At 48.3% G+C, this 27,152-nt stretch overlaps 7 protein-coding genes across 7 annotated transcripts; 3 read left to right on the forward strand and 4 right to left on the reverse strand.

The window, feature by feature from the left end:
* The first annotated feature begins 517 nt into the window (after positions 1-517).
* On the forward strand, positions 518-3,212 carry F5Y00DRAFT_235207 (endoplasmic oxidoreductin). The gene is made up of 4 exons (XM_048007529.1): positions 518-841; positions 892-1,034; positions 1,151-2,751; positions 2,808-3,212. The coding sequence occupies exons 2-4, from the start codon at positions 939-941 to the stop codon at positions 2,914-2,916; spliced, it is 1,806 nt and encodes a 601-aa protein (XP_047865529.1). The 5' UTR covers positions 518-841; positions 892-938; the 3' UTR covers positions 2,917-3,212.
* F5Y00DRAFT_54359 (uncharacterized protein) lies at positions 3,039-4,690 on the reverse strand. Its single transcript, XM_048013789.1, has 2 exons — positions 4,261-4,690; positions 3,039-4,157 (listed from the first exon to the last, which is right to left on the reverse strand). The coding sequence occupies exons 1-2, from the start codon at positions 4,520-4,522 to the stop codon at positions 3,322-3,324; spliced, it is 1,098 nt and encodes a 365-aa protein (XP_047865530.1). The 5' UTR covers positions 4,523-4,690; the 3' UTR covers positions 3,039-3,321.
* Positions 4,691-6,768: 2,078 nt separating this feature from the next.
* On the forward strand, positions 6,769-8,702 carry F5Y00DRAFT_235212 (uncharacterized protein). Its single transcript, XM_048007530.1, has 2 exons — positions 6,769-7,758; positions 7,850-8,702. Exons 1-2 carry the CDS (start codon positions 7,342-7,344, stop codon positions 8,162-8,164), a joined length of 732 nt encoding a protein of 243 aa, XP_047865531.1. The 5' UTR covers positions 6,769-7,341; the 3' UTR covers positions 8,165-8,702.
* Positions 8,680-13,656, reverse strand: F5Y00DRAFT_54380 (CPSF A subunit region-domain-containing protein). Its single transcript, XM_048013790.1, has 5 exons — positions 11,444-13,656; positions 11,078-11,394; positions 10,858-11,031; positions 9,554-10,802; positions 8,680-9,492 (listed from the first exon to the last, which is right to left on the reverse strand). Exons 1-5 carry the CDS (start codon positions 13,533-13,535, stop codon positions 8,951-8,953), a joined length of 4,374 nt encoding a protein of 1,457 aa, XP_047865532.1. The 5' UTR covers positions 13,536-13,656; the 3' UTR covers positions 8,680-8,950.
* A 725-nt stretch (positions 13,657-14,381) lies between these two features.
* Positions 14,382-18,111, forward strand: F5Y00DRAFT_269020 (RNA 3'-terminal phosphate cyclase/enolpyruvate transferase; the record flags this gene model as incomplete). Its single annotated transcript, XM_048012366.1, has 2 exons — positions 14,382-15,153; positions 16,452-18,111. The coding sequence occupies 2 exons, from the start codon at positions 14,382-14,384 to the stop codon at positions 17,885-17,887; spliced, it is 2,208 nt and encodes a 735-aa protein (XP_047865533.1). The 3' UTR covers positions 17,888-18,111.
* Positions 18,112-21,564: 3,453 nt separating this feature from the next.
* F5Y00DRAFT_54441 (uncharacterized protein) lies at positions 21,565-22,243 on the reverse strand. The gene is made up of 2 exons (XM_048013792.1): positions 22,237-22,243; positions 21,565-21,994 (listed from the first exon to the last, which is right to left on the reverse strand). Exon 2 carries the CDS (start codon positions 21,888-21,890, stop codon positions 21,627-21,629), a length of 264 nt encoding a protein of 87 aa, XP_047865534.1. The 5' UTR covers positions 21,891-21,994; positions 22,237-22,243; the 3' UTR covers positions 21,565-21,626.
* Positions 22,244-24,957: 2,714 nt separating this feature from the next.
* On the reverse strand, positions 24,958-26,252 carry F5Y00DRAFT_235220 (uncharacterized protein). The gene is made up of 2 exons (XM_048007532.1): positions 25,417-26,252; positions 24,958-25,350 (listed from the first exon to the last, which is right to left on the reverse strand). Exons 1-2 carry the CDS (start codon positions 25,583-25,585, stop codon positions 25,274-25,276), a joined length of 246 nt encoding a protein of 81 aa, XP_047865535.1. The 5' UTR covers positions 25,586-26,252; the 3' UTR covers positions 24,958-25,273.
* Between the last annotated feature and the right edge of the window lie 900 nt (positions 26,253-27,152).

Consider the following 27,152-nt stretch of genomic DNA (forward strand, 5'->3'; position numbering starts at 1 on the left):
TAAGTAATATTGGAATTCCTACATAAGATATAAATTAGGTAGTACATAAAGACTTTAACTACCTAGTGTATGTAAACGCGGGTATCATCGCTCCACTCTGTTCTCTGTGTGACCAGGTACGAGGTATCGGCAGGTCGCAGATGAATGGAAGCTTCCGGGCCACCGTTTCTAGAACTTCCCGTAATAGGCACCTTCACCCCGGGAGCTGCCAATTAGGTTAGCACATGCCGGGCAGTGCTGACAGAGAAGGCAGGCAAGACAGGTAGGTACGTCCTTGGCTACCATGTACTGTAATGTATCATCAGTAATTCATCAGATGTAATAGGTATCACTCAACAAATGGACCCTGGGGCAAATGAAAACTGGCAACATTCCATTAACCGTAGTTCAAAAAAAAAAAATCAATACAAGCCTGTCTGCAGACCACAATCGTATGACGTCGAAAAGCGAACACGCTGGCAGTTTAATCAATAAAAGATATTACGAGTAGTTAGGTATATATAATATTCTTCATCTTACTTTATACTGTTTTCATAATTTTTGAGTCTCGCTTTCCATCAAGTTCCAAACAAGAAATATCGAAAAGGTTCGGTTAAAGGTTAAGTGGTTCTAAGGTTGTACTTCGTACTTGCATTATACATTAGGTACACGATATTATGTACCTATCCCTAGTTGCTACTTGGAATTTAACCGTAGCAGCGTATCAGAGTTGCTCCTTCAACAACAAGTTTCTTACCATATTACCACATTACCACCTTAATTACCACCTTACCAACCTTGAACCTACATCATACGTATCCTTTTAATCAAATAACTAACAAATACCGAAAAGAGAAGAAAGGCCAGGCCTTGTCTTGTCCCGTCCCCTCCTCACAATCTAATAATAATTAGGTGTCCATCCATCCCTCCACCTATATACCCGGCACGATTCCGCCGTTATGAAGTCGGCGAAACTCTTCTACCTGTCACTCTTTGCGCTTTGGGGGACACCTGGGCAATGTAAGAGCAGAGAAGCTCGAGATGATTCATGCGCAGTATGTCGCCTTCATTGAGCAACGTAGTTATTTATCTATGTCTTGCCGCCAGTTCTCTGGCAGCGACGTCATCGCAATATCAGTTTATTGTTTCTAACGAAAATGAAACTGTCCAGATCTCGCCCCGCGCTATCGTATCCGATGCTTGTGCCTCTTATTCCACACTCGAGAGACTAAACCGTGAAGTCAAGCCAGCTCTAGACGAGTTGACCAGAGAGACCGACTTCTTCTCCTACTACCGCCTCAACCTATTCAATAAAAAATGCCCCTTCTGGAACGATGAAAATGCCATGTGTGGCAATATAGCCTGCGCAGTAAACACAATAGATAACGAGGAAGATATACCCAAGATATGGAGAGCAAGCGAACTCAGCAAGCTAGAGGGGCCGTCGGCGAAGCATCCTGGGAAGAAGGTCCAGAAAGAGCGGCCAAAGAAGCCACTGCAAGGTCTCTTGGGAGAGAACGTAGGCGAGAGTTGTGTAGTGGAGTACGACGATGAATGTGACGAGCGAGATTACTGCGTACCAGAGGACGAAAGCGCAACCGGTAAAGGCGATTATGTTAGTTTAGTCCACAATCCCGAGCGCTTTACTGGATACGCCGGCGAAGGTGCCAAGATGGTATGGGACGCCATCTACAGGGAGAACTGCTTCCAGAGGTCTTCGTTCCCGCATTCTGCCTCCCTTGGGACCAGCCCTGTGGCCAAGGGACCGGCCGCCCAGGACTTCCGCAACGTGCTTCAGGATGCAGAACGACAGCAAATATTGCAGCTACATCATCAAAATCCAAGCACCACCTTCACGCAAACTGGGTTAGAGAACGAAGGAGAGTGTCTAGAAAAGCGCGTGTTCTACCGTGTCGTCTCTGGTATGCACGCAAGCATTAGTACGCATCTTTGCTGGGACTTCTTGAACCAGACTACCGGCCAGTGGCAACCCAATCTGGGATGTTACAAAGCAAGGTTGCATACGCATCCCGAACGTATTTCCAACTTATATTTCAACTATGCTCTCCTCACCCGCGCTATTGCCAAAATTGGCCCGCACTTGCAGAACTACACGTTCTGCACTGGCGACGAAGACCAGGATGCAGCTACGAAGGCCAAAGTCCTCGCCGTAACTCAGAGTGCGGCCTCGGTACCTCAGATTTTTGACGAGAGCCTCATGTTTAAGAATGGTGAGGGTCCGTCTCTAAAGGAGGATTTCAAGAACCGGTTCCGGAATGTCAGCCGCATAATGGACTGCGTGGGTTGCGATAAATGTAGGCTATGGGGCAAATTGCAAACCGCAGGGTACGGTGCAGCATTGAAGGTGCTATTCGAGTTTGATAACGACAGCGAAGATATCCCGGTGCTGAAGCGAACAGAACTCGTAGCGCTGTTCAACACTTATGCCAGATTAAGCAGTTCCATGAAAGCTCTTGTTGGATTTAGGGGCCTGGTCGAGGCTGAGGAGAAGCCCACACAGGCGATACCTGACCGAGCCAAAAAGCCACATGCGGTCGGCATTTCAAAAAACACACCGGAAGCAACACCGGAAGCAACACCGGAAGCCGAGTCGGAGCTCGAAGAGGAATGGGATGAAGAAGACGATGCGCCACCTAAAAGAGAGCGCCGCAGCCCGGAGACGATAAGCGAAGAATTCAATGAGGAGCTTTCCCGGGTATACAAGGCGTTTAAGATTGTTATAAAGTCTTGGGTAAATTTCCCGAAGACACTGTAAGTCGGAATCACCTTCGCCGAAACTCCCACACCAAAATGCTAATATATTCCAGGTTCTATATCATCCTCTCGGAGTTACAACGCCTCTGGGAGTTCTACATCGGTCTACCCGTCTCACCCCGTTCCTGGGGATTCGCACGGCCTAGCCTCGACGAGCTGTAGAACTGGGTTTGCATACTTGGGATTCGCATCAACGGCACTTGTTCAGGGTTAGGTAGTCGCCAGGCGCTTTTGTATACGCGCTTAAATCTCTAGCGATGGCATTAAGCTAGCATCCATCCATGGGCGGAGTTTTTGGCGTTTGATTTGTGGATAGGATGGTATTTGCAGACCACAGAACAGAAATGGGATTATATTATCATGTCTATAACAATTAAGGTCCTGTCACTAGTATATGTGCAGGCAGAATAACGTATCACATAGCATTTATAAACATATATCCATGTCTCGTCTCGTATCCTTCCTTATTGCCACACTAAGCAAAGGCTGTCTGCATCTGCTCTTCAATACCTGCCCGTAATCAAGTGCTTTATTATAAGTAACTCCCCAGTCCTCTTCCTAGTCCAGCTATCCGTGCCCAGCCCCCCTCTTCCCACGCACCGGCAGCTCGACATGCGTAATCACATTCCCGATCTTAGCCTTCACGCCGCGCACCGGAACCCGCATCGCTAGCACTTCGACTTGCGGGCCTGCCGCGAATACACGCTCGGTATGTCGCTTAATTTCGGGCGAGGGCGCGGCAAAGGACCACGCTACGGAGATGTGGAAGGCGTCGTCGCTGCTGCCGCCGGAGAAGGCGTAGAGAGGTGGTTGTTGGTGTTCTTGCACTAGAGCATTGCATCGCTGGAGGAGGGCTGCTAGCTCTGGGTTGTGCGGCTGCGGCTGCTGCGTTGGGGACGGAGATGCTGGGGGTGGGTTGTTATCTGAGGGGCCGACGGTAGGTGCGTCTGCTTTGGCGCCGCTTTCTCCCCCTTTCCCTTTCCCTTTCCTTTTCCCTTTTCCTTTCCCTCCATTACTTTTGCTACTATTCCCCCCCTTTCCACCAGTTGTTGTGGGATCTGGAACAGAAGCAACAACACAGGAAGAGGGAGCAGCACTCCCCACCCTGAGTACCAGGAACGAGCGCTCCGACTCGCTCGTGCGATGCCATTCTAAACCCCGCGGCGCGAGGTCAAAGGGCCCGACGCCGCTGCTCTTGATGCGCGCGACCAAGTGCTCTAGGAAATCATCTTTCTCCGCGGTGCTCAGCACGACGGGCCGCGACAGGCTGATGTGCAGCGGCTGCGGAGCGCCTAGGTCCGACGTGAGGAAGGAGGTGATGCTCACTGATAGGGGCGCGAGTGCTATCTGGAGATCTGAAAGTAGGGCGGAGAGAATGTTGCGCTGGGAAGTTGTGGGGTGCCCTGGAGTTTTGTTTAGCGACGTGTTTGTTATTCGTACGGGTGGATATTGGATATCTGAGGTCTGCGTATATGGGATGGAGATACTGGAGATACTGGGACTTACACTCGATGTACAGGTGGCTCGGCCAGCTGCCGGCTCTATGCGGATTCACGCGTTTACGGCCCTGGTGCAGCGCTGGGTCGTCGGATGTGCTCACCCGCACGGTAGACGCGTATAAGTCGTGGAATGCATCGGGGAGCGGCGGGAGTGCAGCAGCTGGCTCTGCCGATGTCTTGCTATGCGATGTCTTTTGCTTTTTAGCCGCAGATACTACCGCTTCCTCGGCTTCAGACTCGGAGCCAGACGAGTAGTCTACTAACGCCATTCTAACTAACTATATTACCTAGGTGCCCAAAAGCTGTAACGGCGGTTGTAGGTATTTCCTTTTCTTAAAAAGTAAGTAAGAGGCTCGATAGTCTGGTGAACTTATAAGTAATATAATAGGTTAGGTACTTCGTTGTACAATTATCAAACTTCGTTAACTGCAACTAACAGATATTTGAAGCATGTTTTGAGATAGCGGTGCCCCTTGACATTTGACATTTATGTAGTCCCTGCTTTTTTGGTGCTACCCGATCCGCATTAGCGGCGGCTGCAGCCCGTAGGGCTGAAGGAGCATATGCAGGTAGACAGGGTACCTCCATGGTATACCTTATACACGTGTATACATATTTGATATAATCGTCTTTCATCTAATAGAAGCAATTCTATATAACTATATATATATATATCAATGTATACCTACCAATTCTTATTTCAGACAATAAAGTGGCATTAACACTCCTATTAATATTTGCTCTTTGCAGCTATATAAAACTATCTTTAAGTGCCTATAAAGTAGCCATATGAACCTTACGCGGTATATATTACATATAGTACGAGGAATTTCTTCGACTTAATAGGAACTGGGTTTTTTTTTTACAATTGATAGTAACCCTTCGAGTTATAATTAACTACTGGCTGTATAAGCTACTATTATACCTTACAGGGCTCTTAGAAGAAAGCTATAAGTATAAGAGGCGCGCATGTTAAAATTATTACGTTCTTAATTTAAAAGTCATAGGTATCGTTGCTAACCATCAGCCAATGATTCTCGAATACTCGACTAAAGTTCTACAATTGATGTTTTGTCATTTCAATAATATACAATAAGATGCTTACTATTCAACCCTGCTTATGCTTATGGTTCATTATTAGAAAGTATCTGTAAAAATGTAGAGACATAAGTGTCAGATGACAAGGATTACGATAGGTATATGACGTGATAAGGGGTCTAAAATCTAGCTTGAAGCTATCTACCAGCTAGTCATTCGCTATGTTGTATATAAGGGGACCTTGGGTCACTCTTAGATTTAGGAAAGGGCAGGCGTTAGTAGCATTCAAAAATATATACCATATGAGTTATACACCAGCTAGTCACCTGTCACTCCGTAGTGGTGACATACCAAGGGCAGCCTCTGACAATAAGGCAATTAAGACGTAAGGATGTTGAAAAAGAATATTTTAATCATAATCCCAGCGTTTCTAACTGGACCTTCAAAGCGAGGAAACCGAAACTATACTTTCTATCCAATATAGACTGTTCCTAGAGAATAACTACCTAGGTTAAGATATGATGGTGGCACAGCTATATACAAGACAGTGGCGGTTGAAAGCTTCCACAGTAACCTAGAATAGTGACAGTTTTTACCTACATACTTTGCCAAGTAGAAGAGATATAAAAGTGAAGACAGTACATGTACGAAGTAGCATTTATAAGATATCTGTAGGTTATAACTGATACCATAAGTAAAAAGTTATGGTAAGGGGCAATATTCCCATGCTTTAGTCTTCCAGTACTATCCTTAGAAGAGGTAATTAGGAATTAAGGATTTGTAGGTTGCTTCTTTTGTAATGACTAGCGTCTTGAAATAAGGTTACCTCTCTTAGTGCAGGTGTTAATTCAATTGCAGCGACATAGCGCCCTAACTTCGCTCCTTCTTATTAATAATGTTGGCGCCTGCCTTCTGTTGCTCCCTTCCAACTCTCGACCCTCGATCCCACAACAACGGTTTTTTTTTTGCCGTCCCACAACCAAAGTTGCCTTTTCCCAGAAACATCACAGATCATTTTATTTCCCGGTCGGCGATTTTACTATACTCACCTCAGCACTCCCCTTTCCTTGACATCGGCAAGACGATTTATCCACCTCTATCAACACCATTCTCTCCAGATATATCTTTCTGTACCAGTCGGCGCCATGGGTGACCCTTCTTCTTGGGTAAGTATAACCAGTGAGTGTGTTCCTCTTGAGAAATCTTTACCATATCAGAATATACTTGAATATTCGTGTATATGTGATGTGACGCGATGCTTTGTCTGTTATACTCTGTCTGCTATATCGTGTCCGCTATACTGTTGTCGCGATCTTGTGAACCAAACAATAACCCATGTGAATTTTCTCAAACACATGCGCTGCTCATACCACGTTGATATACTATTTGTCCGTGATACGCAATGTTATTGTACAACTGCAGCAGCGAGTCGTCGTTCTTGCTGATGGTGATGGCCAACCGTTTTCGATGCCACCCTGCCACCTTGAGCTACCCCTGTCGCATACGTCATACCTTGCACTAGCATCCACAAGTGGACCAAGCAGGGATATGCTTCCATGCAAGAGCGGGAGATAAGCTTTGGGTGTGCTGTCGGCCTTTTCCGGTTACATCATAGTCATGACCTGAACGCGCGTTGTTGCAGGATCCGACAGGATCCGGAATCTATCTACTTGACTGTTCTTTACATAAGAGCCATTTTACTAATTCTTCAAATTTATATCAGCCTAGTTACGAGGTTTTTGGTTTGCAATTTGAACGTGAACCCTATCAGCAATTTGCTGCAGCAGCAAGAGTCGCACCCAAACAATCTACCCAGCCTTCTATTACAAAAGCTGCTTCAAAGAAGGAGTCTTCAAAGAAGACTCAAGTTTCACGAAAGAATACTGTTAAATCTACTACTAAGAAAGACAGCACCTCCACAGACCCCAAGTCAGAGACAGAGACCCCAAGTCCAAAGCTTAAACCTAAGCTTCTTGCACATTTCACTATCAAAAAGTTCAAGCTTCGTGTCCGAACTGCCTTCTCCCGCACTCGTGCCTATCTGAAGAAGATGTCTGAACGACCTCTCGAAGCAATCAAGCGAGCCACAAGGGCCGCCGACCGTGCCCCTCATCTTCGCAAGAAGAACCGCACCGGTGCAGACCTCGTCGATTCTCTTGACACTACCGGATTCGGCGGAATCTACCACCACGATGGCCCTTATGACGCCACGCTTGCCTCCCGAAACCGTGATAAGCGATACGCTCCCGTCGAAGCTGTCAAGTACGGAAACATGCAAGCTCTCAAAGCCACGCCCCGTGAGAATCTCGTCGACTCCCTAGAGCGCCATGTCCCCCTACAGGGCACAGCCACAATTCCACCCGGTGAACCCGACTACAGCGGTCGCATCATGCACTACGAAGAGGGTGCCGATCTCATGCGTGAGGAAGACGCTCCGGGTGGCCCATACAAGCGATGGGATCACATCGTAAGTCCTTCTTCTTCTTCTTCTTATCGGGATATCCCTTAGACGAAGCCAGCCAGTCAGCCAGCCCTGCTAACGACATGCCAATCAATAGAAGTACCACCCCGACGATCTCAAGGGCAAGGGCGAGCCCGCATACACCATGGAGGAAAACCTCAAGCGCAAGAAGCATCTACAACGTAAATCGCTCGGTCAACCCGGCAGCGCCTTCGAGATGCAGCCCACAGGCCGCAGCACTGCGATGGCCGGCAAGGGCGGTGATGCCACTGCTGTTGTCCGACCTCGAAGCGCAAGCGCTAGTTTCGAATCAGCAGCAGGACCCTCCTCTAGTAGCCCCAGAGGGAAGCGACTTAGCGACGGCATTAAACGCCGCATTGGCAGCATTCGACGCAAGCACGACGACATCTAGTTGCCCTATCCTTATCCTAGTTTGATCATTATTTGGTCTAGGGCTGTCGCCGAGACGAGCCACACCCATAGGTACCTATTCACAGGCTGAACCTGCGATCGGAAGGATTTCTTATGCCATTGATTGATTTGGTTTCTTGCGGCATTACTATAGGGTCCCTACACGACTCGAAGGACCAACTAGCAACAGTGATTAGTTGTCCACTGCGGCATTTCAGGGGTTGTTTTAAGGGGAAACTACGGAAAGGTTACCTACGTCTGGATTTCACTGGTACTGGCATCTGGGCCTCAGGGGAATATGAACGGCGGACTATAAAGTTGGCTTGGCTTGTTTGGTTTGTTTTGTTTTTTCTTTTCTTTAAGCATAGCAAGGCAGAAGAAATGCGGAATGATTACGATTTGGCAGATACGCATGCGGGTTAGGACGAGGACCGACTAGGTTAGCAGAATGAATGATTTCAACGGAGAAGGACGTTTGAATTAGTTATACGAACCCTTCAAGGGCAACCAATTCAAAAGCTACCTATTTCTGATGCAAACATGAAGAGGAACACCTCACAAATAAGTAACCACTCAAGCCGTACACCTCTGGTTTAGTCCCGTGTCAAAGGGATTAATTCGTCTCTTACTCGTACAACAAAAAAAAAAAAAAGTAAAGCTGATTGATTCTAAGCCAACTTGATAGCTACCTGATAGACAACCGCAACATCGCCTAGAACTATTGCAAAGAAGTCTCGCTAATGGTAAGGCGAATAAGTCCGTATATTACACAGCACAGCCAAATTACTCAGAGATATCCCAATCCGCTTGCGCCCAATACTTCCCTCAGAACATCTCTCGCCTCATCAACGCCCGCGAATCCAACACGCCCTGCGATCTCGGCGCGACGACCGGCAGGGAGTTCGTTCCAGCGAGTGAGCAGGGCGCCATCTACGACGCTGCGGCCCATACCCGCATCGACGCCGGGCGGCAGACGACCCACTACGCCTGTGGAGGTGGGAGCGCGGTAGTCCTTCGGGTTGAGGCCGGCGTAGTGCGGTAGGGAGGAGAGGACCTGGCCGGTTAGTAGAGATAAGCGACGGTACTGGGGCTCGGAGAGGGGTGCCAAGGTTGCTAAGGCGCCGGTGGGGGAGGCGAGGAGGAGGATAGAGGGTGGTGCCGGAGAAGAAGAATGGTCGTCCTCGGCCGAGGTGCCGTTGACGTGTTGAGAGAGATAGTCCGAATCTGACGGGAGTGTGCGTGGGAGTAACATGCTGCGCGTAGGAGGGTGCGCGCCGGCGGAGAATGTGGTACGGTGGAGGAGCAAGTGGCCTTGTAGGGACTTGGGATCTGGTTACGTTGTTAGCTCTGGTCCATGGTATGGCCAAGGGGATATGAGGGGAAGACCTACGGTCAGGGTCAAACTGGAGAATGTGAATGCCGCCGTCGGAATCACAGGCCACTATGAGAAGCTCCTCTCCATCTGGTAAGAAGTCTACCGTCAACACTTCCAGCTTAGTAGAACTCTTTCCAAAGAGCACCATCCTATAAGGCTCTTCCGTATAGCCCGTAAACCAGACTCCCTTGACCGCGTCGGCCATGAGGCAGAGGCCGGTTCCTTTAAGCTCGCGAACTGCGGTTACGTAGCAGCTCATGTCCATGAATGCAACAGGCAGAAGGGTGCCGTCCTCCTTTAGACCGCGCACCATACACTTCTGCCCTTGGGCAACCAGCATCAGACCCTGAGTTCCTATCTCAGAGATGGCTGTGACCGCGCCACGAGGGATATCTTCCTTTGCTACAAATTTTAATCTCTTGTTTGTCTCGGGCTTTCCCGGCTCCGGAATGACTGTCACTACATCGTACACGAGAACTCTGCCCCTAATAGGAAGATCCTCGCCGCGGGATACGGCTGTGCCGATAGTAATAAGGTGTTTTCGCTCGTTAGTAGACTCCGAGACTTCTAGATTGAGCGTCTCGATGCACATTACCGTCTCGCATGGCTCCATCTCGATAGTATCAATAACGGTCCAGCTGCTCGGATTTATTAGCTTGACCTGACCTCGTTCAACCATAGGCTTGAAAGTGAGGTCTTTCTCATGCTGCCACTCTTTGTGGTAGTCATCTTCTTTTGGTAATTCAAATGGTTCTAAGGTGTCACAACCAACGACGAAGGTGCCTGACGGGGGGTGATAGGAGATAGAGTGCACGTCGACTTCTAAAGGTACTTTCTTGAGGGCCATGCCTATCTCGGCATAGGTGGTGTTGCGAACCGGAATCTGAGAAACACGCGCAATGCCCTTCGAGTCTGCATAGATGAAGCCTCGCTCACAGCCCTCAGTATGGAACGGGCTCATTCCTCGAACTCCATCGCCCCGTAACCTTAGGACCTTGGGTAGAGTCTTTGATGATCTAAGAATGAAACTCGGAGAGCTGCCAGGGAGGAAAACAGTTTTATATCCGGCAATGTTGTCACATCGTCTCATCGGAGGCGCTTTTCTTATTTCATCATCGTCATCATCTGCTGTCACAACCGGATCTTCTGCTAAGATAGGGTTGGGTAATTTTTGAAAGTGAAGCGTTGTAGAAAGCTCCTGCGTATTAGTCGAAGGCGTACGGAAGGGTTGATATATCGTTACGTCGTCATTATCGTGGCGAACCTAGACATTATAAGTAATGCTAAAAACCACGCATTAGATAATTGCGCAAACTCACAATTAAGTACGGGCACGAGGAAGTCATGTCTCCAAGGTCAGCGACCAATATCTCCTTGATGATTTCCTTGGCAGTTCCTCGTCTAGCAGCATAGTTTGCCGAAAGGAGCGGCGGTACAAAAGGCAAGCCTTCTGCAACATATATAGGTTTAGAGAGATCGGGCAATGCATACGCCTAGAGATATTAGCAACAGAATTGGGAATATTGACACAACACATACATGTAGGGCGCCAGCCTTGCTGAGTAAGAACATTACTATATTTTCATCAGATTTCGCGCCCTTATCCGTCTGGGTCCCGGTAAATATGCCGGATCTATCTTCGTATAAACAACCTGTTGCCCATTTAGTCGAGTTAAGGACTGTGTCTTCCTTTTCAAGCTCTTCAAGCTCCAAGTTTTTATCTATCTTCGCAATGAATGCGCTTGCGTCGTCTCGAACTAGGAATATAAAAGGATCGGCTATGCTCGCACAATCAACTCTGGGTTCTGCACCTGTCTCTTCGTCGAGCATTGGCAGGATTTGCGTAAGTCCAAAATCTGTCTTTATATTAGTAGTTGTCCAATTTGTGACTAGGGACATTCATACCTCCATCGTAACAGTGGACGGCGGTCTTAAGAACTTGAATAATTCTCATATGATTACCCATAGTACCGGCTTCAATAGTAAATCCAGCAGCTGGGTCAAACTCCGTTCCGGTCAACGCTTCGAATCCGGCACCCGTCAAAACATACACGTCCGATGTCTCATATCCATCCAAATCCACCTTGGGCACAATCATGAAACGGTCATACTGGACGGAAGTCTCGTATTCAGCACTCATGGACGTAACTCCCTTGTCACCTTGTAACGACTTTGGTATAGGTTTTTGCGCGGCCATAGTCCAAAAACCCCTTGCTTCTGGGAACTCAAAACGTCCAATGACTTTCGGTTGTATTTCTCTATTGATTATAGCAACCGAGCCGGCATTGCCTCGGCCACAGGCGGCGACAAAGCTGAGGTCGCTGGTAACACCGTTCTGATTATTCTGCTCTTCCTTATTAGATGATACGGCCTGTCCGAGTGTGAAATCTCTGATAGGCGCGATGCTGACAAGCCGATCGTGTATGCGAAAGACGAGCTCACCAGACTTGCCGCCTGGCGTACCGGTAGAGTTCGATGATTGTCTAGCCGGCGCGGAATCGTCGCCATACAAATCATCGTCATCTTCTAGATCCTCCATATCTTCGTCATCTAAGTCAAGGTCCAGAGAAGGGTCATGTATACGAGACTTTTTTCTTCCAGCTTGTGCCTGCTTACGTGTCCAACCGATAACCAAGGAGTCGGCACCATCACTGCCTGCAAATAGACAGGACTTGTTTAGTTTGCTCAAGGTTGTAACACCAGTTGGTATGATAGCACCACCGGCCTCTGGAACGATTAATCGAAGGCTTAGTCCCGATACGATTCTACCGTCGACTCTAAACGTGATAACCGCCATACGACCGTCGCCGAGGACCATTAAAAATTCCCCGTTCTCAGCAGACAAAGCCTCAATCTCACAGCCCTCCAGTTTTAACCCAAGCTCGGTTTGGTCGACCAAACTGAAAGAGGTAGTGTGTTTTGCGAATGGGTTGACGCCCACGCCATGTGACTTTCCAGATTGATCGATATGTATAAGCTCGTTCGTACCAACTAGAAGGGCACCACCAACCGGCACAGGAAGCGCGATTACCCGAAATAAATCTTGCGGAAGGCCTGTCACTGACAGAATAGTTGTGGAAGCCTTTTGCTGGATATCCAAGGTGAACACCATGTACGATAGCTGATCTTTTCGGCCAAGGACTGAAGATGGGGACGAAGTCGAGGACAGTATGCCAAACGTTGGTTCTCTATACTCGTGAAGAAAGGCAAGGTGCACAGGGTGGATGAGGCTAGGATCAAGATTTGGCAGTCGAAGGACAAACGAGGTTGAATATGGTGTCTCTTCATTGCTGCTAGTTCCATTTGGGAGCGTAGTGGAAAGCTCCTTTACTGGGCGCGGCCCATCCAAGTCTTCGTCCCAGTCCTCCATATCTATATCTTCTTCTTGAACTTTGAATTGGATAATAGCAAGACTCCGCGCGCCAAACTTCAGAGCAGCACACCGACTACCCGGGTCTGCTGCTAAGAAATTGACATAGTGGCTCAGAGGCGCAGCCCACGGACTTCCTTGAAGATCCTCTTGTTCATAGTAGTGTATCGAGGTGGTGTTTATCGAATTCTTCTCTGGATCCCACTCGACCATGCTAAGCTTCGCATCCTTGAATGCCAACAAAAGGGCTTCTCCGCCCGACGCAGTTGTATCGGTCTTTATGCGCGCAAGTCCCGTGATAGTTCCAGCCAGGGGGAACTCGGCAACGAGCACCAATTTCGTATAGTTCGAGCGGTCGGACCTGACTAGGACGGCATCGCCGCCAAGAAAGGAGGCTTCGAGGCCATCATCGTCATTGACTCGGGAATCGTAATGGTCAGCTGATCTAGAAGATTGTAATTGGGCGTTCTGGGCCTTGTCGAGTTCGGCAGATACTGATTTGGTCGTGAAGATCTGAAGGAGAGATGCTCTTGCGACAACAAGATTATTGCTCTGCGCCGTGATAAACGGGAGATATAAGGAATGTGTGACAGCCGTAGGCGGCGTCAGCTCCGTATAGCACTGCATACTCGACCTTTTTTCCTCATTTCAGGCGCGATGCTGAGAGGGGTAAGGGTAGCGTTGGCAAGGCGCAAACGTTATGAAAGTAGTAACGATAGAAATAGTTGATAAGGAAAGTTGAAGCTCAAAGCGCGCTACAAGGCCTAAAGCTACGGTGCGACGTGCATGCAGCTACCAGCCAGGATCTAGATAAGATAGTGCATTATGCAGTATAATTATATAAACGTCATATTATATCCTTCATTCCATACACGCGCATCTTGAATAACCCCCAGATATGCTATAACTATTCCGTAGGTACCTTAGGTAATCAACATAGGTAATAAACCGCGTACTCAAAAGGCAGAGGCCTAAGTGGGAATGATGCAACTGTAACATCGTCATGTTTCCAGGGCCGGGTTACGATACTTGGTGAACCTCATCCTTACCTGTTTACTTCGAAATTCATACCTATTGTTAACAATCTTACAAAGACTTATGCTTGACCAGTCTTGAATCTTAATAACTACCACAAATTAGAAGCTAATTCAAGATAACCTTCCTTTGTCTTAGCAACGTCTATTCGTTCCTACGGCATCTTCCCACTCGATGAACTACCGAGGGTCACGAAACCGTAGACATTTCAATCATCTAATGATCGACCATCACAATAGTTTTACAGCTAACAAAAAAATTACGAATGAATCTCCCTATGAATATTAAAGATTCAACACTCTAACAGAGACTCTAACAAAAGATAACTAGCTGAGTTAGACAGATACGTGGTGATTCTATGGAAATATCACCCGTGTTTGATGAATACCAACGTCAACGTCATCTACGTAAGAGTCAACTTCGGGACTAACCAAAGCCATGGCGGCGGCGAGCAAACCCTTTCGCTTCCTTGACCTCCCACCTGAGTTGAGAGATGCTATCCTCTCTCACCTCCTCGTCTCAGACTTCCCCATCATACTTCATAACACAACTCTCTTCGCCCCATCGACATCGGTCTCGGGTTCGGGTTCCGCATATTTCCTAGACGTATTCCTCGTCAATATGCAGATGTACCAAGAAGCATCTGCCATCTTCTACTCTCAAAACCGCTTTACCTTGAACGCGCAGAGTCACCGGCTACCCGTACATCTTACTAGCCGGGGAGGATTTCTCAGCGAAGAGGGACAGGATGCCCGGAGACGAGTGCGCAGCTTGACCCTTCACCTCACGAGGGTAGGTGGGGAGTTTGAGCGTGTCCTAGGGCCTGCTCTCTCTGATATGGTTCTTAGCGGAAGCTTGCGAGAGCTTAGGCTACGTATGGGACCACCGAGTTGGCGCGGTCCTAATAGGATTCCCGACCCCGATATGGTACAACGGCCCCCTTTTCAAGCATTACTGAGGCTCTTGGCCGACCCATACTTGGAAAAAGTCGAGTTATTAGCCTGGAAGGTTCATCTCACCGTCTTCTGCCCGTTTCACCGGAAGACAAGTTCATCGATCAAGGCGGATATCAGAATGGATATCAAATCAGACGCTGAATCGATCGATGATCAAGGCCTAGCCATTCTGAGGAATGGTCCTGATTGGGTTTCACTAAATTGGAGAGCTATGGTCGAGATGTATGGTGTCGGTCAGAAGATCATGAGAGTTGGTGAACGAACATATTGAGATGGCCTCGACTATGCAGGGCGAGCAATTTGAAACATCCGTGGGACAGGTGCTTTACTACTGCTTGGCTTAAGTAAATTGGAGTGTATATTTCCGCGTAAGTCAACAGCCCATCTGTAAATCCGGTGGCAATACTAAGTTCCAGCCTAGGGGTCGCCAGTCAACAGACGCTACATAGGTCAAGTCAAATTAGTGCGCTTGTATGTAAGCAACCACCATGAATTATACAGTCTATTTACACCAGATATAACCGAAAAACATACCCCTCGTCGGTGCCATCCCTTCATCTGTGTCGCTTAGTGGATACTAGCCATCATAGCTAAGCCCCTATTAAATTTTGAACTCTGTCTCCAGCCATCCGTGGACTAACGGCACACACATCGCTATGGCTATTCCAGGTTACACTTCGGACTTTTCTGCAACCTAATATCGTCAACAACAATAACAATATACGAACAGGAAACAGCGCAAAATTACTTTTTTTCAAATTTGCCAAGTAGATTCAGCGCAGATAGAACATGCAGCCAAGCTCGCCAAGCAGGCCTCTAGTGTCGGCACTCCCTATAGAAACTAGAGCAAGGCCCTGTCGATCGATCACCCGCGCTCAGTATCTGTGAAACGTGACTTCAGCTTGCCCCGGCACGCCACCGCGCCAAGTCTCACCTACCTCGAGGCCTATGTAGATGCTTGCTAGCCCTCCTATGTACCGACTGCAAGCGACCTGGGCTAACCAGATATGTCACGCTCGGGGGAAGGTAGTCGATGTGTAATAAGGTCTAATCATACCTAAATCATCTATTCCACCCACAGATCAGATTATCAGAGTAGATGAAGATGAATCGAGACAAGCCACACACCAAAGTTTGTATTACCTGCACAAACCCGTCTTGTGTACTCTTGGTATTCTTGGTATCAACTTGGCACATTGCTCCTCGAGCGGTGTATCGCGGACTCCGCCCCGAGAGAAAGCCTCCTGCCGCCAGCCTGCCAGTCGGAATCGAAAACTAAGGGCCGGGTCTTGGCATTTGACCTCCTTTAATAGTTAAAGATTACAAAAGCAAAACAAATGATAAAATGATCATAAAAAATATATATAAATTATATTAAATAATAGGAAAAGCCAAAGAATGGGATTATATTTTTTCTCATTTTTTATAACCATGTTTCATATTTATTTTTGACTATAATACGTGATATCAAACTTGGAGCGAAATGCCAAGACCCGGCCATTAAAATTAGATTGCGACTGCAACCTGCCTTGCCGCTGCGGCAGTGTCTCAGCACCAGTCAGAGCGCGATCGCGCGCATCGAGCAGGGCAGCCAGAACCTATTCCGTGGAGCTGCTCGCGCGGATCAACTCCGCGCTGAAAGCCGACCTGCTGGCGATCGGCTCGAGCTCACGAGCCTCGCACCTGCGGGTCACCGGCGGCCGGCAGCTCTCGGGCACGATCACGGTCAAGTCCTCGAAGAACGGCGCCGTCGCGCTGCTGTGCGCCTCGATGCTCAACCGGGGCCGCACCCGCCTGCGCAACGTGGCGCGCATCGTCGAGGTCGACCGGATCGTCGACGTGCTGCGCTCGATCGGCGTGGAGGCGACGTGGTCGGGGGACGGGCGGGACCTCGACATCATCCCGCCCGCGAAGCTCGACCTCGCCTCGATCGACTCGGACGCTGCGCGCCGCACGCGCAGCATCATCATGTTCTTCGGTCCGCTGCTCGGGCAGGAGCCCGCCTTCGAGCTGCCGTACGCCGGCGGCTGCGACCTGGGCACCCGCACCGTGGAGCCGCACATGATCGCGCTCCGGCCCTTCGGCCTGGACGTGACGGTCACCGCCGAGCGCTACCACGCCACCGTGTCCCCCGACGTGCCGGACGACCTCAAGGTGGTGCTGACCGAGCGCGGCGACACCGTCACGGAGAACGCGATCATGGCGGCCGCCGGGCGCCGGGGGACCACGACGATCCGCAACGCCAGCCCGAACTACATGGTCCAGGACCTGTGCTTCTACCTGGAGCGGCTCGGCGTGCGGATCGACGGGGTCGGCACCACGACGCTGGTGGTGCACGGCGTGGACGACATCGACGTGGATGTGGACTACGCGCCGTCGGAGGACCCGGTGGAGGCGATGAGCCTGCTGACGGCAGGGATCGTCACGGACTCCGAGATCACCGTGGCGCGGGTGCCGATCGAGTTCATGGAGATCGAGCTCGCCACGCTCGCGGAGATGGGCCTGCGTTACACCACCTCGCCCGAGTACACCGCCGAGAACGGGCGTACGCGCCTCGTCGACATCACGGTGCACCCCAGCGAGCTGCACGCGCCTCTTGACAAGATCCACCCGATGCCGTTCCCCGGCCTCAACATCGACAACCTGCCGTTCTTCGCGGCGATCGCGGCCTGCGCTCGCGGCAAGACGCTCATACACGACTGGGTCTACGACCACCGCGCGATCCACCTTACGGACCTCACCCGGCTGGGCGCGGACGTGCGGCTGCTCGACGCGCACCGGCTCGACATCTCGGGCCCCACCCGGTGGTCGGGCGCCGAGGTGAGCTGCCCGCCCGCGCTGCGGCCCGCCGTCGTCATCCTGCTGGCGATGCTCGCGGCGAAGGGCACGTCGGTGCTGCGCGGGGTGGACATCATCGCTCGCGGCTACGAGCAGCTCCAGGAGCGGCTCATCGAGCTGGGCGCGCAGATCGAGACGTTCCGCGACTGAGCGCCCAGCTCAAGCGGCAGCTCGAGGGTGAGCGTGCCGTCGGCGACCGCGGTGAGCGTCCACGTTCTTTTACCCTATGCTTACCTACATAGTATGTACACTAGCTGCGTTGCCCGTCCGCATCGCACATCAACGTACCTTACCGATATCATTTCTTGATATCCTTAGCGGATGGCAAACATCAAAGATGCCCATGCCTTCCAATGATTAGTAGTATTATTGACGATTCAGCTTATGTAGGTTAGGTAGGTAGGTAGTTACTAAGTTACCTGTTATAAGTACAAAATACCTCATGCTTATCGCCAGTAGCGTGCTTTTATTAGGTAGATTTTATTAGATTTGGGGTCCGGGGAATGCCTGCCAATAACGCTCTATTAATAAGCAGGACGTCATACGTCACGTTCCCCTCTACGCCTCTGCGCTATGAGTTACCATAGTCTTGGGATTCCTCCATTCCTTTTGCTTTGCCGGATTTGGCGAATTATCTCCATCTCCCGTCGAGCTAACGTAGTCACACGAGCGCGGGTTTAAGCTACAGTAGCTAGCTGCGTCTATACGTTGGTACTTATAACTAGCATCATATGGTGATATACCACTTAGTTACCTCTAGGCAGCTATTTGTACTATTCCTCTCTCATTTCATCATTGCCCCGTGCGACGGGGTCGAAAGCCTACCTGTGCAGAATCCCCAACTTGGTAGAATTGCAGAAGAAGCGAAGTGTTGGGATCGTCACGTTCTCATTCGCTACGTATAAGCAAGGGCTGATTGAGTTCATGTTACCCTGTCCTGCACTGCGCTCATCTTACAGCATTTCATATAAATCCCGCAGGGTCTCAATGAGTATGTAGATTGATGAGTACACAGATCCGGTCTCATACTGCATACATAGGTGGGCGTATGTATATACCCGGACCTAAGGTGGTTGTCCGTACCTAATATATCATTAATAAATAAGAGGGATAGCATAATACCGCTCATGTGCTCATCGTGAAAGAACTCAATAAAGCGAAACCCCCAAGTGAGAAACGCAAAGGGCCTACGATATGAGCTGCTCGTGTAAGAAGAAACACATCAGTAGGCCACCATTTCTTCCAACAATTACGTATGTGCGGTTCAATCAATCAATCAATCAATCAATCAGTCAGTCTATCGTAAGACAGGGTGCAGCCCAGACAGGTCTCGACGCGATCTCGCCCTCGAGTTGCACCACCCGCATTACCGCCCCCCTTGCTCTCCTCATCTCATCAATTGCGCACGTGCAGAGTAAGACCTCTCCAAGCCGCTCGGTAGGCAGCCGAGGAAAACGTGCAAGATAAGCAATAGTGTAGGTGTGTGACTTGGAGCTGGATTGGGTACCTCTCTCGAGAAGGAGAGGAAGGGGCAGAAAAGGGGGATAGGTAAAAGTGTGGCAATTGGACCGGAGGTCCTTTGACTTGCTCGTCACATTACATTTCCCTCTGCTTCTGCTAGTATGGTATCGTCATTCAACCCTAATGTATGTGCGTTGTGTGTGTGGTCGTAGTATGTAATGGTAATGGTAGTGTGGCAAGGCGCGTCGACGCGGGGGATGTGAGGGTGTGGGAAGGGAAGAGGATAAGGCGAGCACCAAGACCGTGGATAAGGTAGCGAGACGGGACAAGTCCAGCCCGTTTAACCTGGCGACGGTAGGACGGTAGGGATCATGCCGGCATTAATTGTACAGCCAGATAGCCTACATAAAAATCCAATGGTTTACATCCAGATGCAGTATTAGCATTAGCGTATGCACAATGTGTCGTAGCTGTATGAGCTTTGAATGCGTGTCCTTGGATTGATAAGCTCGCTTGTACGGATACATACCTAGGTCCTAGGTATGTAGTATATTCGGTACTGTTTTGTGGTCTCGAAAGTCGGTGGGCTATTATATATCTCAGCCTCTTATGACGATCGGGATATGCACTTTACTACACTGTGTGGTCCATTATTCGTGTAAGTGTGTTATTATATTAGTTTGCTATAGCTATATTAACCAAGATATAATACGCTATACTATGCAGTGTAGTGTGTACGCTAGTAGTGTAATAGTAAGGATAACTGTTGAAACGTTTCGCCCCGTTTCCTCGGCTTTCCGGAAAGTAAAAGAAACAAGAGACGTTGCAGCAAAATAGGGAATGCCATGTAAAACAAAACACTCCCGCCAAGTATCGCTCGGCAATCTTGGCAGCTTGGTATATTAGATTATAATGTACGGAATACCGGTAGATTTAGTTTCAAACCCAAGTGTTATCTTTAGAAGAATGGAGACAAAAGCTTGTGATACTCCTGAGCGATTTGGCTTTTTGTTCAAACTACCTAATGTAAAAGCTAGGGTCTTGAAAGCTTACTTATCTAAATCTAGGCCAAGATTGGCCAAGTCAAGGCTGGTTAAGGCATTCATATCAGATCGACGGTGGGTCAGTCCGTGCTAGCGGATAAAGGGTCCGTCAAAATACGGTATTAGATCGACAATATCAACTCCGTATCCCGTCCCCTAAATGCTCTAATGCCCCTCCCAAACATGTGCTAACGCTACTAATAATACTAGGTACCTATGACATATTGCCTTGGTCTACCTACCCACGTACGTAGTGTACCCTCCTTCACCCCGCCAAGCCTCCCAAATCCCGTCTTGGTTTTCGCTTGGCCGTGGTGTTTGCATTTTATCTTGTAATAGGGGAGGAAGATCAGCGGCCTGAGAATGCGGTCATCGTCGGGTATGGATGGGTGCTTGCGTCTAACAAAACTCCAATAAAAAGCACACACCAAATGACATTTCATCATAGGACTGATTGTCTAGGCTCTGAAAGCCTCGAGCTTGTTTTGAAGAGCAAGGGATAGGCGGGCAAGCTTGTGTCAGCTCGGACCAATTATGAGTTGCTGTGATGTTTTTTTTGGAGAAAAAAAAAATATGCGATGGGGAAGCTACTCATCCTCTTACTGCTTGCGGATGGTATATGCGGCCTCCCCATCCCACTATTCTGTACAGAGCTAAAGCTACATACACTAGAACACGTCAAAGGAGGGGGGCCTGTGTATACGGTTAATGCTACCTCTGATACCTTGGCCGTACTCTAGCGCACATGGCAACATGACAGGTTAGTCCCCTGACTGGTTAGAATATACGTATCTTACATAGGTACGTTAGGTACGTATTCGCGCAGAGAACAAGGGGGGGAGCTAGATTTTCGGACATAATGATTTCTTTCTTTCCTACATGTGAAAATCGAACGGTTTTATTTGGGATTCCGAAAAATATTGTATTTTTTCTTAAAAATTCAAGCGCCAACTGCATACAAGAGATAGGCATCAATTTGCCGCAAATAACCGCCAAGGGATCTGCCCTTATAATCCGCACCCATCAAGGTGTTCGTGCGTACGTGCGTACGGTTCGTAATACGGTTCGTAACACCAAGTATGCACTTCTGGGCAATAAATCTATCCAATCCGTGTTAATCCCAAACCCGTCCCCCATCCATCGCAAAATTCCCATTCCCAAAAACGCCCCGCGGAAAGACGAAGAAGAAATCAGAACCGGTCGCAACCCTCCTTTAAATGAACCTCCCCTCCATCGGGTGTGCACGCTATGTAGATCGTAATAATTTTCAAGTCGTGAAGCTCAGCCATGATGTCGCCATGGGCCAAGTCTTTTCTCTAATTGGCGGGGAAAACCGAAAACAGTGATGGAACAGAACAAGAAAAGTTTCCTCGAGGCGAACCCGTTTACTCGACGGCGACCTCGTGGTAGTCTTCCTTGTGCTCGCCGGGGTGCTCGCCGTAGTGGACGGGGCCCAGCTTCAGGAAGCGCAGGCTGTTCACGCTTCCGACGCTGCTCTGGCTGGAGCTGCGGCGGGCGTGAGTAGCGGGCTTGATGCTCTGGGCAGTGGGGTACGAGGCAGAGGTCGTGGGAGCCAGGGATAGGAACATCTGGGGCTGGCTGCTGCGGACCTTCTGGGCAATGTTCTGGGTGTTGTTGTTGGAAGACATCTTGGTATAATTGTTGATAATAAAGTACGTAGTAAAGTACGTAGAAGTATAAACGCTAAGCAGATATAATACTTTGCGTTGATGGTGACGATGGAGCTTAGTGAGTAGTGGGGGGAACTCTGGAGTTCTTTATGATTCTGGCTTTGTCTGGGAGCTGTTTGTCTGTGTTAGAGAAAGAAGAATGGTTGTGAGAGAGATCAGAAAGCTCCTCGAGAGAATGGGATGCGTCCTTTATAGACAATAGCCACCCCTAAGACTAAGACCCTCAGATAGGCAGAGCATAGTTCAAGGATAGGTAGTCCCAAGGTTCTGCCAAGGTTTTGTGGTTTGGTGTGTCCCCCCACATGTCTGTGTATGTATGTCTATACACCGATACCCAGACACCCAGACACCCAACTCTCAGGTACTAGTGTAAACCATACATGTTATGTAGGTTGACTAGTCCCTTGGTATGTGTTTCTAGTAATGAAATCGCCAAGACTTGCCATAACGGTTTACCTTATTTTTCTTTTCTTTTTTTCTTTGTGCCGCAACGTGCGTAAAGTTTCAGCAGCAGTCAGCACATCCCACTTCCCACTTCCATACCCTAGGAATCCTGAGCATCATACCCTTGTTAGACAAGAGAATGTTGGCCGGGGTGACAGACTTCGCTAGGCTCTATCTGCTCCTCCGTATTTGCTATGATTGGGCGCGGTGGTCCATTGCCCGCGGACGTAGGGTGCGCACCTCCGCGCCATAGCCCATCAGCGCATAGCACGAGAGTAAAACGCGCACTTCGCACGTGGGGTGCACAATTGGGCGACGAATTAGCCAAGCATAAGCATTAGAATAAAAAATAAAAAACGGCCTTTTGCTATCTTATATCCGAGGCCCAGGGGGGAAATGATCCGATTCCGATTAGACATTGGTAAGCTGGGTATTGTACATCCTCGGCTCCACGCGGTGGGTGGGCGGGCGAGCGGGTGGCAAACGGGTCGTTCAGGCTCGGGGTCGTTCGAGCATCGGCATCGTTCTGAGGCTCAGGACTAACCGACGACAATCTGATATTGACGAGAAGGGTGTGGAGAAGAGCGATGCGGCTCCTTTTGACTTTAAATCAACAGCAAGACACCCGGTCCCCCGGGGCATCACGGCGAGAAGGCGCTGAGTTCGGGAGGTTAGACAGACTGCGATTGGGCGGGCCAAGCCGCTAACGGGATTGTTCGGAGAGGCCTTACGAGGGATCACAAGGAAGCTGCGGAGATATCGGGTTTCCTAAAGCGGGATTCGAGGACTTGTAAGAGGTGATCTCTATAATTGACTTTATTAGTTTATGGTTAATAAAGTGCTGGGTTTCTTTCGAATAAGATACTATCATCCTAATGGTTAAGTTGGAGGTGATTTGCTCCCGAGTTTAAGCCATTCCACTAAGTTACAAATCATATTTCATTACCAGAGCTAAGAACTATATTTATACTAACTACCGGAGTCCAGGGAAGCCCTAATGAATCGTAGAGTACTAATATAGGTAATAGTGTATATAAAAAAGGTCATTAATACTGGAAATAAAATATATGTCTATTTACCTTGCGCATATAATTTCAATTTAAGACCCAACATCGTCGGTGATTCTTAAGAGTTCTTCTGATCCCCCAATACGGATGTACGGATCATCGCGAGTAATGGGAAATCACTTACCTAGATGTTGCACGAATACCTACAAACTCCTCTAGGCTGGACTACTATGTAGCATAGCTATAAGTTCTTTACCTATATAGACCAGTTCTATATCTAACACCCAGTAAAAGTAAATACCCGTCCAAAGCGTAGTCACTGGTGGTGTTACTGACCCATGACATGGATTTAGCTCCTAAGGGCAAGGAGTTGGTTTTGTGAAACTACATATAGCATTTTATAGAGTTCGGTAAATAGCACATACGACAACACTTCAGTTATTCCATGCGCTCCTTCATATAAGCTCATGTATAGCGGGTGATAATTAGGTAGGTTAAGTAATCCGGACAATAGGAAACCCATTTTTGAGATATAACATGCCAGCACTCATAGAGCTAATGTATTTCCATACACTCTCCTTTAAGTTACGTGCCTTTGTTACATGATATTCGTAAAATCCTAGCTTGTGTACGGTGCCAGCCAGAGGCCCATATTGTATACATAGACTTCAGGGTCTTCGGACAAGGACCATGAAATATGGTTTACGATCTACCTGGGAAACATCCAATGTCGTACTCCGGAGCGAAATATGTAGGTCTATATTTCAGATTATAGTATAGTGGCTACCTCATAGGGTAGCAGATAGATACCAGGTCCATATAAGAAAAGCATTCCCTCTCCCCTATTTTTGGGATGGGGGGATGGGTTAATAGAGTCACAGATATACTACTAGTTAACTAGGTTCTTGCCTTTCGCTCCGTGCGACACGATCTCCGGCACTATTGACCTAAGAACTTGAAAAGACTGCGTTACTTAGATAATTGAAGTTTCTCCATCCCAGATATCTCAATAGTCAATTATAAATGTTAGGAACTTTGACGTGCTCCTAGCCATCTTCAAGCTTGGTCTCACAGATTTTTGGTGCTGCACGGAATTCCTTATATAATAGGTATATATCACACCCCCTTAGAACTTGCGCACCTAAGGCAGGCGAACACAGGCATACTAAATACACCGAGTCTGCCAGGATTCTAGATGAGACATCTAGGACAAAGAACATGTATGTATATACGAGCCGTGGGCTCGCCAGATAGGTTATAGTTCCTCGCGGAACAACGAAGTTGTTTCCATGTTGTTTGGTTCCACCTCGTGACAGAGTCCGTTGATACCCATCTAACTGACACACCCTCCCTCTTTCAGAGGCTAATGGAGCCATGGATGTTCGGAGTATCTTAGATTCCTAAGCGATCTTGTCTGGGTTAAGAGTTTGGGTTGGAGATCTAGCTTAGTGTGACGCACTTTAGTAGCAGCCAGTCTTCATTACTTGTCCGGTTTCTACAGCAGACTTGGGGTTAGGGCTAGTATACTCTAGTGTTTTTATACTACTAACTTACAGTATATAGTAATGATATTAGTTATAGTAGGGTTATAGTGGGTTAGGTGCTATAATACATATAACAGTTATACACCTTATCGTGTTTGGGGAGGGGTAATAACTCTACTAAATAGAGCCCTGATAAAATCCTTCATTCGCATACCACTCATGTCACTTGCCCCGCAATAGCTGACTTCAAGATAACGATTACCCACGCTCAGTTAACCTCAATCCAAGCCCGATTTTAACAAATAGGCAAGAGAAAGTTACGGGATTCTGGTGGCTTACCAGGCCGGTAAACAAGTGCACAGAGCCCGTGATATATGGCGCAACGTCCTTAGCGGACGCCCCCTATTCAATAAGAGCTGAGGTCAGGACTGACCGCTAGGTTCGTGGACCACCAAGGTGTCGAGGACAAAAGTGCATAGGCAACTATATGAGTAGTCTAATGTTAGCTAAGTCTATAACTTTTTTAGTTTGACATAACCATGTTCCCACCCCTTGCTCGTGTGCTCATACTGATAGCCACATGTGTGACTAGTGATCGTAGATTCATAGCAAGGTCCATATCTAATTCAGGAGAATTATGTATAGAGCCGTTAATATAGCAGTATTTCCCGGCTAGTTGGCATGTTATCCATAAAAGGGGAGGCAGTAAACAAGACATAGACAAAAGTGAAAATAGTTGTGAATACTCGTGAAGTCCCAAAGGCTAAGCTTTGTAGCTGATAATATGCTACGAGCTTCTCTTCTTGAAGTTATATAGTGCGTTTTAATCTGGGTTAGCCTAACGTGAAGCGGTAGAGGGATGAAGAGCAACATAGCAGCGGCTCAATTTTGTGAAAGAAGCGCTTCTGTTACTCTTGTATCCAAGATATTGGTTCCTAAAAGGCTCAGGATGAGGGAACGATGGCGATCATATATATTGCTTTATCTAAGTATTCGTTTCTCATACCGCCATTAAAATATGAACGTACGGTTGAGCTTTCGGTCTTCGAGTATATCGGTAGAAATATAGGATCAATAGGAGGTGATTTCTATTGGATTCAGATTAGTAATACTTGCGTTCAAGTTCTTTGGAGATCTTTGGCTTCTTTTTGTCAAGTTTTCTTCGTCCCCCTGAGCGACTAAAACATTGGTTTGGGATGTGGTGAGGATGAACTTAGGAAGAGATAAAGCTACCTAATTTATTTAGTCGAACGAGGCTTCACTAGTGCCACTTCGTATAATTGAACTGGTTGAGATCATTTGAAAAGTGCTCCGTCTTGAGTTGATACAGAGAAACGAGTGTCTGTAGAGACAGACCGCTCGAGGGTTGTTGTAGTTGCCGCACTCTTTAGGAATTAGGTACCGTTCTCTAGTGGAGGTTCCCATGGACTGGGATTAAGTTTACTTGGTATTCTATGGTAACCTGCCCTTGGCCACCTGCCTTGTAGCTCTCGACTTCGACACAGATCATCTAAGGAGAGCAGGAATGTACCACCAGCATCTTCTTGACAGAGAAGGAGCCAGAGGATGTTGCTTACTCCTTAGGCAGCTTTTCGAGGGGATGGAAGGGCCGGACTACGCGATGAGCTTCATGTGTCTTAGTCCAAAATAGAATTGATGTGGCTTCCAGTGTAGCACTCAGGGGTTACTAAGAGCTCATCCGCTAACGTTGGGCATTGTACCCCCTGACCTTTTTAACCCTCCCCTATCCTGTTGAAACCCCCTGTACAACAGGCAATGCTGTCATTAATAACGCACATTAGGGGGCTACGCGTACGCAGAAGCTGTTAGCCTGATTTCGAGTTGGGTGTTAACGGCATCATTCGCCGGACTAGTGTGAGTAGACTAGACCAGAGAGAGTCTCAAGTTGGTTGACCGGAGTTTCCGGGACATTTGCTATGTAGGTGACGTTCGTGGATGGCGTGTCCTTGGCCCTGCAAGGCCACGAGTGAGTGATGCTGAACTGGTGTTCACTCCTAGAGTGAAATTTAGTTACATCACACGGAATCCTTTAGACACTAATCTTAGGGCTTTGGGGTCATCACGAGCTGCTGACCCCACGAGGGTGGGAGCGTGCTATGTAGGAACATAAGGGTGTCTGGAGGGGATGATGGAGATGTTGGAGTACTTGCTACCATCAACTACTTGAGCTTGCATATGAAGGGGTGAGGTGTGATCGAGATGGTTTTATGAGTCGAAAGCTACGCTATGTTTTTGATTGGTGACGAGTCGTAGGATTGCTGAAC

The sequence above is a fragment of the Daldinia vernicosa genome (assembly GCF_022497035.1).
Source record: "Daldinia vernicosa strain CBS 139.73 unplaced genomic scaffold F5Y00scaffold_19, whole genome shotgun sequence".
NCBI lineage: Eukaryota > Fungi > Ascomycota > Sordariomycetes > Xylariales > Hypoxylaceae > Daldinia > Daldinia vernicosa.

Bases quoted from the DNA above. Each gene is read 5' to 3' on its own strand.
- F5Y00DRAFT_235207 (XM_048007529.1), top strand. From the start codon at position 939: ATGAAGTCGGCGAAACTCTTCTACCTGTCACTCTTTGCGCTTTGGGGG. The intron at 1,035-1,150 runs GTATGTCGCCTT...GAAACTGTCCAG, and splicing joins CTCGAGATGATTCATGCGCA to ATCTCGCCCCGCGCTATCGT. The intron at 2,752-2,807 runs GTAAGTCGGAAT...AATATATTCCAG, and splicing joins GTAAATTTCCCGAAGACACT to GTTCTATATCATCCTCTCGG.
- F5Y00DRAFT_54359 (XM_048013789.1), bottom strand. From the start codon at position 4,522: ATGGCGTTAGTAGACTACTCGTCTGGCTCCGAGTCTGAAGCCGAGGAA. The intron at 4,158-4,260 runs GTAAGTCCCAGT...ACAAAACTCCAG, and splicing joins GAGCCACCTGTACATCGAGT to GGCACCCCACAACTTCCCAG.
- F5Y00DRAFT_235212 (XM_048007530.1), top strand. From the start codon at position 7,342: ATGTCTGAACGACCTCTCGAAGCAATCAAGCGAGCCACAAGGGCCGCC. The intron at 7,759-7,849 runs GTAAGTCCTTCT...GCCAATCAATAG, and splicing joins ACAAGCGATGGGATCACATC to AAGTACCACCCCGACGATCT.
- F5Y00DRAFT_54380 (XM_048013790.1), bottom strand. From the start codon at position 13,535: ATGCAGTGCTATACGGAGCTGACGCCGCCTACGGCTGTCACACATTCC. The intron at 11,395-11,443 runs GTATGAATGTCC...ATATAAAGACAG, and splicing joins CGTCCACTGTTACGATGGAG to ATTTTGGACTTACGCAAATC. The intron at 9,493-9,553 runs GTAGGTCTTCCC...CAACGTAACCAG, and splicing joins TCTCCAGTTTGACCCTGACC to ATCCCAAGTCCCTACAAGGC.
- F5Y00DRAFT_54441 (XM_048013792.1), bottom strand. From the start codon at position 21,890: ATGTCTTCCAACAACAACACCCAGAACATTGCCCAGAAGGTCCGCAGC.
- F5Y00DRAFT_235220 (XM_048007532.1), bottom strand. From the start codon at position 25,585: ATGTCTTGTTTACTGCCTCCCCTTTTATGGATAACATGCCAACTAGCC. The intron at 25,351-25,416 runs GTGGGAACATGG...CTACTCATATAG, and splicing joins TATGAGCACACGAGCAAGGG to TTGCCTATGCACTTTTGTCC.